General features: G+C 48.3%; 1 protein-coding gene across 17 annotated transcripts; it reads right to left on the reverse strand.

Annotated features, from left to right (window-relative positions):
- Positions 1-1,166: 1,166 nt before the first annotated feature.
- Positions 1,167-14,707, reverse strand: ING4 (inhibitor of growth family member 4). 17 transcript variants are annotated; one of them, XR_012419927.1, is made up of 8 exons: positions 14,653-14,707; positions 7,337-7,408; positions 3,808-3,974; positions 3,523-3,628; positions 3,242-3,347; positions 2,851-2,889; positions 1,909-1,970; positions 1,167-1,825 (listed from the first exon to the last, which is right to left on the reverse strand). XR_012419927.1 is itself a non-coding variant. In XM_065523654.2 (8 exons), the coding sequence occupies exons 1-8, from the start codon at positions 14,687-14,689 to the stop codon at positions 1,786-1,788; spliced, it is 735 nt and encodes a 244-aa protein (XP_065379726.1). In that variant the 5' UTR covers positions 14,690-14,707; the 3' UTR covers positions 1,167-1,785. The 17 variants fall into 17 exon arrangements, 13 of the variants coding, with proteins under 13 accessions (XP_065379726.1, XP_005569989.1, XP_065379725.1 ...); XR_012419926.1 differs by having other exon boundaries at positions 3,242-3,350; XR_012419925.1 differs by having other exon boundaries at positions 3,514-3,628.
- Between the last annotated feature and the right edge of the window lie 278 nt (positions 14,708-14,985).

Below are 14,985 nucleotides of genomic sequence, written 5' to 3' on the forward strand. Positions count from 1 at the left end.
GTGAAACCCAGTCTCTACTAAAAATACAAAAATTACGGCTGCTCTCAGCTCAGTGCAGTGGCTGGGACTACACGCATGTGCCACCATGCCCAGCTAATTTTTGTATTTTTAGTAGAGATGCGGTTTCACCATGTTGGCCAGGATGGTCTCCATCTCTTGACCTCGTGATCTGCCTGCCTTGGCCTCCCAAACTGCTGGGATTACAGGCGTGAGCCATGGCACCCAGGCTGATTTCTTTAAAAAAAAAAAAAAAAGGTAGGCCAGGCCTGGTGGCTCACAGCTGTAATCCCAACACTTTGGGAGGCCAAGGCAGGTGGATCACCTGAGGTCAGGAGTTCAAGACTAGCCGGGCCAACATGGCGAAACCCCATCTCTACCAAAAATACAAAAATTAGCTGGGCATGGTTGTGGATACCTGTAATCCCAGCTACTCAAGAGGGTGAGGCAGGAGAACCGCTTGAACCTGGGAGGCAGAGGTTGCAGTGAGCTGAGATCGCACCACTGCACTCCAGCCTGGGTGATAGAGCAACACTCCGTCTCAAAAAAATAAACAGGCTGGGTGCGGTGGCTCACACCTGTAATCCCAGCACTCTGGGTGGCTGATGTGGGCGGATCACCTGAGGTTCAGAGTTCGAGGCCAGCCTGGCCAACATGTTAAAATCCCGTCTCTACTAAAAATACAAAAATTAGCCAGATGTGGTGGCACATGCCTATAATCCTAGCTACTCAGGAGGTTGAGGCAGGAGAATCACTTGAACGCGGCAGGCGGAGACTGCAGTGAGCCGAGATCACGCCACTGCACTCCAGGCTGGCGACAGAGTGAGACTTTGCATCAAAGAAAAAAAAAAAGAAGTCAAGCTAATGTATAGTATAGCAGTACACATGTATAGCACAAATACATCATTTATTGGAAATTAAGTGAAAGATGTTTTATGGAGAAAAGATGCACAATTTACAAAGTTTTGGAGACCCCTGGTCTGAGGCCCACCCTCCAGCACCTCTGTCTTTCCCAAGTTGAGAACTTGTGGGTTCTCGGACAGAGGCGCCACTCTGGTTTCATGTGGTGTCCTAATTCTGGAATGCCATCCTCTCACATCGTATCCAACCCAGAGGATGCAAAAAAAATGCTCAGCACATTTACTAAAACAGCAATAAACACAGCAGGCCAACATGTATAGCTTTTATTTACCTACCCAAGTTCCTTTTACATGTGAGTTATCTGCATTCCACCTTGCCCCCTCTCCCATTCACAAGGCCAGGATGAATCCTCTTGGCACAGAGGAAGGGGTGCCCCTTCAACTAGGGCCAGAGCCTAGATGACCTGGTGGATCCCCCACCATGAAAAAAGCAGGAAGGGAATGGAGAAGAAAAGTGTTGATCACACCTAGCCCTCACCACAGGAGGAGGGGGAATGAAGAGGTCTGGGGGACTGCCCCCATGCTATGCCCCAGTCCTTAAATACAAAGCAAGGGGAATGAAAAGGACCCTCCCTCTGAAATACAGCACCAACCTCAGCATGGAGGCAAAAGGACAGTGGGCAAGACCACGTCCCTCCGAAGGGAGAGGACTGAAGGAGAGCACATACCGTCAGTGGCTGCGGCACCCCTCCCTACCAGGGTTTGATGCAGCCTCAGCACCGGGAGTAGGGAGAGGGGAGGAGAAGGGATGACAGTACTGTGCCATCCACTTCTCCCTGAACCCCTGGCCCCAGCGCAGGCATTCCTCTGCCCACTAGCCCAAGTCAGGGGATGTGGAAGAAACTGTGTTGGAATCCAAGGCCCTTATCTATTTCTTCTTCCGTTCTTGGGAGCAGCGTGGGCAAAACCTGGAGAAGGGGAGAGAAAAGTGAGTGAAAGGAGAACGCCCTCGACCACTCAACTTAGGGACCCTCCCACTCCTGCCACTTACCATTTCCCCCGAGGCTTGGTCGTCAGCCCCACACAGGCAAAGTGGAACCACTCAATGGAACACTGGAGAGGAAGAAAGTAGTAGTAGTTAGGGGCCGGGATGGGCCAGAGGAAGGAGAGAAAGCCCCTCCAGATTCCTTAGGAACATCCTGTCCTTTACTCCATCCTTTTGGAGAATTCTTGGAAGTCCCAAGGCCAACCAGTTCCAACCATTTTCCTTCTATTCTTTTTTTCTTTTTGAGACAGAGTCTCACTCTGTTGCCCAGGCTGGAATGCAATGACATGATCTCAGCTCACCGCAACCTCTGCCTCCCGAGTTCAAGCGATTCTCCTGCCTCAGCCTCCCGAGCAGCTGAGATTACAGGCACATGCTACCATGCCTGGCTAATTTTTGTATTTTTAGTAGAGACGGGGTTTCACTGTGTTGGCCAGGCTGGTTTCGAACTCCTGATCTTAAGTGATCTGTTCACCTTGGCCTCCCAACGTGCTGGGATTACAGGCATGAGCCACCGCACCAGGCTTTCAGGTTTTTTTTTTTTTTTTGAGACAGAGTCTTGCTCTGTCGCCCAGGCTGGAGTGCAGTGGCCGGATCTCAGCTCACTGCAACCCGTGCCTCCCAGGTTCAAGCAATTTTCCTGCGTCTTGCCTCAGCCTCCCAAGTAGCTGGGATTACAGCCGTGTGCCACCATGCTCAGCTAATTTTTCTATTTTTAGTTAGAGAAGGGGTTTCACTACGTTGGCCAGGGTGGTCTCAAACTCCTGACCTCACGTGATCGCCTGCCTCAGCCTCCCAAAGTGCTGGGATTTCAGGCAAGAGCTACCACGCCCAGCCCATCTTTCTTCTATCCTGAAGTCCCAGTACTCAGCTGTGGGATTTTTCCTCTCGTACCCACTCCCTTCATGCCCCTCACAACCCCCCATCCTGAGGCAAAATGTTTCTCACATCAGGGTTGTCACAGCCAATCATCTCTCCATAGGAGACCTGGTGACAAAGGCAATAGGTGGGTTCGTTGGGATCCACAGGCATATCCAACACATCAGAGGGGTGGACACTGCCAAAGGTCACTGAGGGCATCCCATACTCAGGACTTCTGCATGCCAAGAGGAAGAGAAAGTGTCATCTGCAGAAAGGGAAGCTAAAGCCTGAGGCTTTCGGAGGTGGCAGGAGATCCTGGTAGGGCAAACGATTTGTGGCTTCTCCAGCAGATACCAAAACGGTAAGAAGAGTTCTTGGCGCAGAGATACAGAAAACGGCAGGGGGCGGTGCAGGCTGGGAGTGGGGCACCGGGAGAGAAGAGGATGTCATCTAGCAAAGGGCTCCCTGATACACTCACGTGCGCACGAGCTTTAACTTCTTCTGGGCAGTCTTGGGGGCTTCTTCATCTGAGTTTTTCCCTTTGGAACGAGCACGAGCAGCTTTCTTCTCCTTTTGAGTCCGGCCTTCTAGGGAAGAGGAGGAAAGCCAGAAGGCAGGGAGACGGAAAGATGGGTTAAGTCCTCTTCTCTCCCCCTTTCCAACCTGGTGCTCCACTTCCCACCAGATGAAGAGCTGACTTCTCCCTTTGAATCCTCGCCCCACCTCTCACAGCCCCGCCCCCCTCCTCACTCTTTTTGCCTTTGCTGGAAGAGCTGTCATAGTCACTTGACTCAATCTGTTTCTCCTTGAGATCAGCCTCAAAACGGGCCAGGTCTGTGTCCAGCCGCCGAATGTGTTTGTCCACCTGGGTGGAAAGGAAGGAGAAAGGAGAGGTACAAAACTATCTCCAATTAAAGAAAATAGGTTAAGGCAGAGTTTATGGATCTCACAGACCCCAAACAGATCCCAGCATAGTTGAAGGAAGGGTCTAAGACCCTGAGGATTAGATGGGAGGTAGGTGGGGAGCCATGAACAGGGCCATACCATCTCATAGGTCTGCATGGCAAGCTGCACCTTGTCGTCACCAAATTCCTTGCACTTGCCATAGGCTTCCTGGATCTGTTTGAGAAGGGCCAATTTTTCCTCGGAGCTCAGGCTGCGGGCGCTACTCATATACTCAGTGGCCAACTTGTCAATTTCAGCCTTCAGGTCTACAACAGAGACAGAGGCCTGGTCACAATGGCCCCTGGGTGGCTAGGTGAAACACATTTCTTCCTCTTGTTCTTTGCACCTTTTCCATCGACTAGCATCACCTTCCCACTAAAAAGTACTGCATGTTCAGAGGTACTGTGCCATGCACTCAAGTAATGGAACATACTGATAATATTTGCCTTAAAGGTCCGTTCAAGGTGCTGAAAACATTGCTATCATAGTGGGAATTTAAATTATTGAAACACAGCAAGGGATCCTTTGCACACCACATTAATACGAAGTATATTTTTGTCCATGTTTGAAGATGCTTCTTTGAAGGGCTTGCTGCTTCTTGAATTTTGTCTCAAAAGCCATTGTTTCCTTCTCAAAAACATCCCACAGCAGTTCTGTCTGCCGCAAATCAGGCTGAGTCATCTGCTGTTGCTGGTTTCCAAGTCTGTATATCAATATCCTACATTTTATTTTATTTTTTTTAATATCCTACATTTTAAAATTATTAGTATTTTTTCTTTTTGACACAGGGTCTCACTCTGTCGCCCAGGCTGGAGTGTGGTGGCATGATCATGGCTCACTGCAGCCTCAACTTCCTGAGCTCTGGTGATCCTCCCATCTCAGGCACCACCACGCCTGGCTAATTTTTTCTATTTTTTTGTAGAGACAGGGTTTCTCCACATTACCCAGTCTGGTCTCGAACTCCTGGACTCAAGCAATCTGCCTGCCTCAGCCTCCCAAAGTGCTGGGATCATAGGGGGTAAGCCACCATGCCTGGCCTAATCTATTTATTTTTAGAGGCAGGCGCAGGTTCTCTCTTATTTTTGTTGCCTAGGCTGGCCTCCAACTCCTGTCCTCAAGTGATTCTATCACTTTGCCTCCTGAGTAGTTGGGTATATCATACAATTTAAAATTAAACCTTACTCCAACATCCATGTAACAATTCTGCTTATCTTTCTTTTTTTTTTTTTTTTTTTGAGACAGGATCTCACTCTATTGTCCAGGTTGGATGGAGTGTAATGGCATGGATCACATTGCAGTCTCGACTTCTGGGCTCAAATGATCCTTCCACCTCAGCCTCTGGAGTAGCTGGGACTATAGGCACATGCCACCACACTCTGATAATTTTTTTAAAAAATTATTTGTAGAAGTCTCACTATATTGCCCAGGCTGGTCTTGAACTTCTGGGCTCAAACAATCCACTTGCCTCAGCCTCCCAAACTGTTGGGATTATAGGTGTGAGCCACTGCACCCAGGCTGTCCACCCTATTTGGCTCATCATTGCAACTTATTTTATTTTCCATCACTTTTTTTTTCCTGTTTGTCCATCTCAGATATTGTTCCAAACACATTTTTTTGTTTGAGACGGAGTCTTGCTCTGTTGCCCTGGCTGGAGTGCAGTGGCACGATCTTGGCTTACCTCAACATCTGCCTCCTGGGTTCAAGGAATTCTCGTGCCTCAGTCTCCCAAGTAGCTGGGACTACAGGTGTGTGCCACCATATCTGGCTAAGTTTTGTATTTTTAGTAGAGATGTGGTTTCACCATGTTGGCTAGGCTGGTCTCAAAGTTCTGAACTCAAGTGATCTGCCTGCCTTGGCCTCCTAAAGTACTGGGATTACAGGCATAAGCCACCGCACCCAGCCTCCCAAATGTTTTATTTTATTATTTATTTATTTATTTTGAGACCGAGTCTCACTGTGTTACCCAGGTTGGAGTGCAGTGGTGTGATTTCAGTTCACTGCAACCTCCACCTCCCAGGTTCAAGTGATTCTCCTGCATCAGCCTCCCGAGTAGCTGGGATTACAGGCATGCGCCACCACACCCAACTAATTTTTGTATTTTTAGTAGAGACGGGGTTTCACCATGTGGGCCAGGCTGGTCTCAAACTCCTGACCTCAGGAGACTCACCTGCCTCTGCCTCCCAAAGTGATGGGATTACAGGTGTGAGCCACTGCATCCGGCCCCAAATGTTTTAATATTGGAAGAATGGTAATGTCCCAGGACATTGAGTCTATAGATGTTTACTGAAATTTATGTAGGACTCATAAATATGTCAGTTGAAAGAGGCAAGTCTGACTCTAACGTAGTGCAGCAACAGATAACCAGGAGGATCTGTGAATATACTGTTTATACTCCATTCATTCCAGGCCCTTGGAAGAAGCTGAAAAAGCATATAGTTCCATAATCTCCAACTGGTCTTTCCATGCATGAACTCAAGCGTTACAACTGTATTATAAAAAAAGCAATCTGGTTCTCACCATTCGGCAGGCGGTTCTCAGGGAACTACATCCAGGGTTTTCGATGATGTTCACCTTTTCATGTGTAAACTCAGAGTAACTTAAGACACAGCTTCATGTATCTCAAAACCAGCCTGTTACATCCTTGAATATGGCTACATAGAATGGAAGACAAGACTACAGATCCTTCAGTGGGTACGGGAATAGCTCCAACAGACATCTTTGATTTGAAGAAACCAAGTGAACGCCCCAATGCAGCCAAATTTGCTCAATGTTCAAGGCCGGAGATGGTATCTAACGCTTCTGTAAGTGTGAATGGTGTAGAGATCCTGATGTCAATTACTACTTTTTTTTTCTTTCCTCTCTTTCTTTTTTCTTTCTCTTTTTAAGGACTTCTCATATAGCAAACCTCCCATCTACTAACATATGTTGCAGTCTAAAGTCACACTGGGAATTTGTGACAGTAACATTAACAATGCAGAGAAGTAGAAACATTCTAGTCATCCTATAAACATATCAAACGTGGAGAGCAGAAATGACTTGAGTTGACTTTCTTTAATTCTTCCTTTTTTTTTTTTTTTTTTTTTTGAGACAGAGTCTTGCTCTGTTGCCTAGGCTGGAGTGCAATGGCATGTGGCATGATTTTGGCTCACTACAACCTCCACCTCCCAGGTTCAAACGATTCTCATGTCTCAGCCTCCCGAGTAGCTGGGATTACTGGCGCATGCCACCACACCTGGCTAATTTTTGTATTTTTAGTAGAGATGGGATTTCACCATGTGGCCAGGCTGGTCTCAAACTCCTAGCCTTAAGTTATCTGCCAGTCTAGGCCTCCCAAAGTGCTGAGATTACAGGTGTGAGCCACCACGCCCGGCTAATTCTTCTTGAGGAAGATATAAAGAACATAGCATCTTTGAATTCTTGCGGTGTTTTCACAACACTCTATTTGTTATGAAAAAGCTGATACAGAAATGAGGATCATTATCCTGTTTTAAGAATTCCAAGGGCATAAAAAAGAAGAGAGAGAAGTCACAGTTCTCCAGAACATACCAGATGATACGGTAACATCAAGTAGAAAAATAAATGATTACACACACTCATTTTATACCAAAACTTTTTACTCTATACGTACCCTCTGTTCTTTGGTCTAGGTCCCTCATGAGCTGAAAGTTTCTCTGTAATTCAAAGGGAAGGTTTTCAATACCTACGCAAGAGAGAAACAGAGAATCACAGGACTGACTGTGCATAGGCCTTACAGTTCCTTTTAAAGTGCAGTTCAGGCTGGACATGGTGGCTCATGCCTGTAATCCCAGCACTTTGGGAAGCCGAGGGGGTGGATCACTCAAGGCCAGGAGTTCAAGACCAGCCTGGCCAACATGGCGAGACCCCCATCTCTATTAAAAATATGAAAATTAGCCTGGTGTGATGGTGTGCACCTCCAATCCCAGCTACTTGGGAGGCTGAGGCATGAGAATCACTTGAATCCAGGAGGCAGAGGTTGCTATGAGCCGTGATTGAGCCACTGCACTCCAGCCTGGGCGATAGAGCAAGACCCTGCCTCAAAAACAAATGGCCGGGCACGGTGGCTCACACCTGTAATCCCAGCACTTTGGGAGGCCAAGGCAGGTGGATCACGAGATCAGGATATCAAGATCATCTTGGCTAACATGGTGAAACCCCATCTCTACCAAAAATACAAAAAATTAGCTCAGCGTGGTGGCAGGCGCCTATAGTCCCAGCTACTCGGGAGGCTGAGGCAGGAGAATGGCAAGAACCCGGGAGGCAGAGCTTGCAGTGAGCCGAGATCACGCCACTGCACTCCAGCCTCGGAGACAGGGAGACTTTGTCTCAAAAAAGAAAAAACACCACCACCAAACAAACAAAAAATAAAGTGCAGCTCAGTTTTCCTTCCTCTGAACCTCTGGATTTATCTGTGACAGGATTTATCAGTTCTCTCATGACAGGCCATGCTTAACTCTTTCTCTACAAAACCTTTCCATTTTTGCATAGCTATCCCACCCTTTTTGCCTTCAGTGACCTTCCTTTACAAATGCTCTTCCCGTCAGGTGTGGTGGCTCAAGCCTGTAATCCCAGCACTCTGGGAGGCTGAGGCAGGTGGATCACGAGGTCAGGAGTTTGAGACCAGCCTGGCCAACATGGCGAAAGCCTGTCTCTACTAAAAATATAAAAATTAGCCAGGTGTGATGGCGCGTACCTGTAATCCTAGCTACTTAGGAGGCTGAGGCAGGAGAATCACTTGAACCTGGGAGGTGGAGGTTGCAGTGAGCCAAGATTGCACCACTGCACTCCAGCCTGGTGACAGAGTGAGACTCTGTCTCAAAAAGAAAAAGAAAAAAAAAAAAAAAAAAGCTCTTCCCTTTCCTTTCTTTTCCTTTTTTGTTTTTTGAGACAGAGTCTTGCTCTGTTACCCAGGCTGGAGTACAGTGGCACAATCTTGGCTCACTGCAACCTCTGCCTCCCGGGTTCAAGTGATTCTCCTGCCTCAGCCTCCGGAGTAGCTGGGACTACAGGCGCGTGCCACCACACCTGACTAATTTTTGTATTTTTAGTAGACACAGGGTTTCACCATTCTGGCCAGACTGGTCTTGAACTCCTGGCCTCAGGTGATCCTCCTGCCTCGGTCTCCCAAAGTGCTGGGACTACAGACATGAGCCACCGTGCCCGGCCCCTTTCTTTTATTTTCAATCTCTGCCTCCAAGCTCTTTGTCCTCAAATTATAAATAGTCTCCTGGTATCCTCTATTATACACCTAACACTTCCAATCTACTTCCATATAGCAGCCAGAATGTCCTTTTTAAAAAGTGCAAACCTGGGCCGGGCGCGGTGGCTCAGGCCTGTAATCCCAGCACTTTGGGAGGCCGAGACGGGCGGATCACGAGGTCAGGAGATCGAGACCATCCTGGCTAACATGGTGAAACCCCGTCTCTACTAAAAAATACAAAAAACTAGCCGGGCGCGGTGGCGGGCGCCTGTAGTCCCAACTACTCGGGAGGCTGAGGCAGGACAATGGCATGAACCCAGGAGGCGGAGCTTGCAGTGAGCTGAGATCCGGCCACTGCACTCCAGCCTGGGCGGCAGAGCGAGACTCCGTCTCAAAAAAAAAAAAAAAAAAAAAAAGTGCAAACCTGGCCAGGCACAGTGGCTCATGCCTATAATCCCAGCACTTTGGGGGGCCCCAGGTGGATGGATCAGCTGAGCTGAGGAGTTCAAGACCAGCCTGGGCAACATGGTGAAACCCCGTCTCTACCAAAAATACAAAGACTTAGCCGGGCTTGGTGCACACGCCTGTAATCCCAGCTACTTGGGAGGCTGGGGCACGAGAATCCCTTGAACCTGGGAGGTGGAGGTTTCAGTGAGCCAAGATCACACCAATGCACTCCAGCCTGGATGACAGAGCAAGACACTGACTCAAAAAAACAAAAACAAAAACAAAACACAAAAATAAAACATGCAAACCTAATCAAGTCACTCTCCAGCTTATAACCTTCTGGTGACCTCCTACTGCTCTGAAGATGTGCCGCGCTTTCTGGCCCTCGCTTACCTCACACCAGCCTTAACTCACTCTGTCTCCCTTTGTGCTCTGCTCTGCCGATACTGGCCTCCTCTCACTGCCCCAAACTGGCCTCTGCTCCTGCCACTCGGCTTTCCACATGCTGTTCTCTCTAGTTGGAAGGCACTGCTTGCTTCTCCTCATCCCATCCACCCCATCCCTCTTGGCCTATTAAATTCCTGTTCGTTCTTCCAAAGTTCAGCTCAAACTCAACTTTCCTAGGCTCTGTGAACTGCCCTAGATCTATGTCAAGGTATTCTATCTACCTTTTTAAAGCACTTATCCAACTGTAATTAAATAAATGTGTAATTAGTTGGCTGGGTGCAGTGGCCCACGCCTGTAATCCAGCACTCTGGAAGACAGGTGGATCACTCAAGGCGAGGAGTTCAAGACCAGCCTAGGCAACCTGGCAAAACCCCATCTCTACTAATAATACAAAAATTAGGGCCAGGCACGGTGGCTCACACCTGTAATCTTAGCACTTTGGGAGGCCGAGGCGGGTGGCTCACTTAAAGTCAGGAGTTCAAGACCAGCCTTGCCAACATGGTGAAACCTGTAATCCCAAATATTTGAGAGGCTGAGGCACAAGAATTGCTTAAATCCAGGAGGTGAAGGTTGCAGTGAGCTGAGATTGCACCACTGCACTCCAGCCTGAGCGACAGAGCGAGACTCTATCTCAAAAACAAAACAAAACAAAAATTAGGCTGGGTGCAGTGGCTCACACCTGTAATCCCAACACTTTGGGAGGCTGAGGAGAGTGGATCATGAGGTCAGGAGATCGAGACCAACCTGGCTAACACGGTGAAACCCCGTCTCTACTAAAAATACAAAAAAATCAGCTGAGCATGGTGGCAAGCGCCTGTGGTCCCAGCTACTCAGGAGGCTGAGGCAGGAGAATGGTGTGAACCCGGGAGGCAGAGCTTTCAATGAGCTGAGATCATGCCACTTGCACTCCAGCCTGGGCGACAGCGCGAGATGCCGTCTCAAAAAAAAAAAAAAAAAAAAAAAAATTAGATGGGCATGGTGGCCTGTGCCTGTAGTTCCAGCTACTCGGGAGACTGAGGCAGGACAATTGCTTGAACCAGGGAGGTGGAGGTTGCAGCCTGGGCAAAAGAGCAAGACTGTTTCAAAAAACAAAAAAATAAAAAAATAATAATTGTGTAATTAGTTATTTGGTATCTGTCTCCCCACGCCGAACATGGCTATCATATTCTCTCCTGTTTCCCTAGTGTTTAGAATTATGACTTGCGAAGAGCAAGTAGTCAGTAAAATACTTGAATAAATGCATGAATATTTGTCCCCTCAGTACAAGAAAAATCTCTTCCCAAGACTCCACCTAAAACTTTCAAAATGCCTCTACTGGCCGGGCACAGGGGCTCACGCCTCTAATCCCAGCACTCTGGGAGGCCAAGGCTGGCAGATCACTTGATCTCAGGAGTTTGAGACCAGCCTGGGCAACATGGCCAGATTCTGTGTCTAAAAAATTAAATATATATATTAAAAATAAAATGCCTGGCATGGTGGCTCATGCCTGTAATCCCAGCACTTTGGGAGGCCAAGGTGGGTGGATCACCTGAGGTCGGGAGTTCAAGACCAACCTGGCCAACACAGTGAAACCCTGTCTCTACTAAAAATACAAAAATTATCTGGGTATGGTGGCGGGCACCTGTAGTCCCAGCTACTCGGGAGGCTGAGGCAGGAGAATTGCTTGAACCCAGGAGGCAGAGGTTGCAGTGGGCCAAGATCGCATCATTGCGCTCCAGCCTGGGCGACAGAGCGAGACTCTGTCTCAAAAACAAACAAACAAAAACACCTAAAACAAAATAAATAAAAAAAAAAACAAAATGCCTCTACTGTTTAAACGTACAACTTCAGGTCTGCTACCACCAGTTCACAAGATTAAGTCACCGTCGATGTACCAAATCTAACGGTGTTATTAAACCTATCCTAAAAAATATCTCTGCAGCAGTTGGCATGATCTTTTCTCCTCTAACTTTCGTTTCTTTTCTTTTGAGGTGCAGTGTCGCTCTTGTCACCCAGGCTGGAGTGCAATGGCACAATCTCGGGTTCAAAGGATTCTTGTGCCCCAGCCTCCCAAGTAGCTGGGATTACAGGCACCTGCCAACATGCCCAGCTAATTTTTGTATTTTTAGTAAAGACGGTTTCACCATGTTAGCCAGGCTGGTCTTGAACTCCTGACCTCAGGTGATCCACTCATCTCAGCCTCCCAATGTGCTAGGATTACAGGCGTGAGCCACCACTCCCAGCCTTTTTGTTTTTGTTTTGAGACGGAGTCTAACTCTGTTGCTCAGGCTGGAATGCAGTGGCTCACTGTAACCTCCGCCTCCCAGGTTCAAGCGATTCTCCTGCCTCAGCCTCCTGAGTAGCTGGGACTACAGGTGCCCGTCACCACGCCCAGCTAATTTTTTTGTATTTTTAGTAGAGACGGGGTTTCACTGTGTTAGCCAGGCTGGTCTCGATCTCCTGACCTCGTGATCCGCCCGCCTCAGCCTCCCAAAGTGCTGGGATTACAGGCGTGAGCCACCTGGCCTGGCCACAAGTTTTTTTTTTTTTTTTTTTTTTTTTTTTTTTTTTTTTTTTTTTTTGAGACGGAGTCTCGCTCTGTCGCCCAGGCTGGAGTGCAGTGGCCAGATCTCAGCTCACTGCAAGCTCCGCCTCCCAGGTTCACGCCATTCTCCTGCCTCAGCCTCCGGAGTAGCTGGGACTACAGGCGCCCGCCACCTCGCCCGGCTAGTTTTTTGTATTTTTTAGTAGAGCCGGGGTTTCACCGTGTTAGCCAGGATGGTCTCGATCTCCTGACCTCGTGATCCACCCGTCTCGGCCTCCCAAAGTGCTGGGATTACAGGCTTGAGCCACCGCGCCCGGCCTTTTTTTTTTTTTTTTTTTTTTTAAGAGGGACACAGAGTCTCTCTCTGTCGCCCAGGCTGGAGTGCAGTGGTATGATCTTGGCTCACTGCAATCTTCACCTCCTGGGTTCAAGTGATTCTCCTGACTCAGCCTCCCAAGTAGCTGGGATTAGAGTCACATGCTACCATGCCCAGATAAATTTTTTTTTTTTTTTAAATAGAGACTGGTTTCACCATGTTGGCCAGGCTGGTTTCAAACTCCTGACCTCAAGTGATCTGCCCACCTTGGCCTCCCAAAGTGCTGGGATTACAAGCATAAGATTCTGTGCCCAGCCTGTCTACCTCACTTTCTAAGCAGCAAGAAGCCACCTTAGATTCTTCCTTCTCTCTCAACCACCCAGTCAGTCAGTCCTTTCTTTTTTTTTTTTTTTTTTGAGACTGAGTCTGGCTCTGTCGCCCAGGCTGGAGTGCAGTGGCCGGATCTCAGCTCACTGCAAGCTCCGCCTCCCGGGTTTACGCCATTCTCCTGCCTCAGCCTCCCGAGTAGCTGGGACTACAGGCGCCCGCCACCGCGCCCGGCTAGTTTTTTGTATTTTTTAGTAGAGACGGGGTTTCACCGTGTTAGCCAGGATGGTCTCGATCTCCTGACCTTGTGATCCGCCCGTCTCAGCCTCCCAAAGTGCTGGGATTACAGGCTTGAGCCACCGCGCCCGGCAGTCCTTTCATATTTAACTCCTAAATACTTCCATAACTCCCTAAAATCAGGTTCTTATCTCTGTCCTGGAATGTTATCACTAAATTGATCTCTGTTATCAGTGATATCATGCTTCAATGTACCATATATTAGTCATTTTCGTTTATAAAAATCACATTGTACTTTAAAATGCAAACTTCTTAGTTTGGCTTAAAAGACTTTGTCCAATCTAGCCTCAGCTTCTTTCTCCAGTCTCGTTTCTCAATTTCTTACCTTAGAGTCATAAATATTAAATACGCTGACCTCTGAGTCATAAATATCAAACACCCTTGACTTTGCCACAAACCTATCACAGTACCTTTGCAGACACTTTCCCCAACCTAGAATTCCCTTTTTCTCTCCTCACTGGCAAACAACCTTCAAGACCCTATTCAAACATCACCTCCTCTGTAAAGCTTTTCCTACATCGCCAGGTAATTACCCCCCTTTTCTGCAGTGTTGCCTACCAAATGTCCTTTTTAATGGATTTCCATTATTTCACTTGTCACAGTGTTTTACAATTACTTGCAGAATCTGTTTCCTTCTAGATCGAGAGCTTCTTGAGGGCAGGGGCCTTGTCTTACCCATTTTTCTATCCCTAGTGCCTGCCATTATGTCTGACCCATAGTAGGAACTCAATAAATATTTGTTGAATAAATGACTCCGGGCCCTAAAACAAATGTAAGCGCATAGGGCGACAGGCTTTGTGCAGGGGTGGTTTACATAAATGGCATAACACCAGATTTTCATTTGATGGGAATTAGATCTTTACTCCACGAAGAGAAGCGTTCCAGCTCATCATCTGACAGTGGTCACTCACCACCACCACTCTCACCACCACCACTCTCACCACCACCACTCTCAACCCCACGAGAAGCCACTTCTGAGGAAGAATGGGGTGGAGGAGGGGTCTTCACCGCTGCTCCAAATGACAGTGGGTGATAACGATTCTGAACGACTATAGGAAAAAAATCTACCCAGAGGCTGGAGACGCTGGAGAATGGGGGCAGCAATTATCTTCCCGGCCGTGCACACTAGCCCTTCAAGACACGTCCCTAACCCCCACACCGCAGCCCCTCCCTCCTCTACCCCCAACAGCGGGGCCTCGATCCTGCTGCCCCGCCCCCTCTTTCTCCGCACCCTCCAATATTTCCTGCCACAGAACCCCCTCACAATTGTAACCTTCTCGTCATTGAGACTTAAGGGCTACAGATCCTCTCATCCCTGATCCCCGCACCACTCTACAGCCCCGACCCCCACCTCCAGCCTGCTCTTACTGTCCAGATAATGTTCCAAATACATCCCCGCAGCCATCTCGAAGCAAAACAAAGCAACTTCCGATCCGCCCCGGAAGTGACTATAACGCGACAGGGTCCGAAGCCATTTTGGGGCTAAAGCCTTTCCGCCCTTAAAAGGAGAACTTCCGCCCTTACTATGTTACCGCCGGTACACATCCGCCCGACGCTCAAACTTTTCCTTTTGCATGGTAGCCACGACCGCCCATAGTGAGGCAGCTGTAGCCCGCTTCCGCCCTTACAGAGACCCCAGGACGCGACCGAGACAGGTATGACGTCACTGAAGGTCGCCATTTTGCATTATCGGGCAAACTT

Source organism: Macaca fascicularis, chromosome 11 (assembly GCF_037993035.2).
Source record: "Macaca fascicularis isolate 582-1 chromosome 11, T2T-MFA8v1.1".
Classification (NCBI taxonomy): Eukaryota; Metazoa; Chordata; class Mammalia; order Primates; family Cercopithecidae; genus Macaca; species Macaca fascicularis.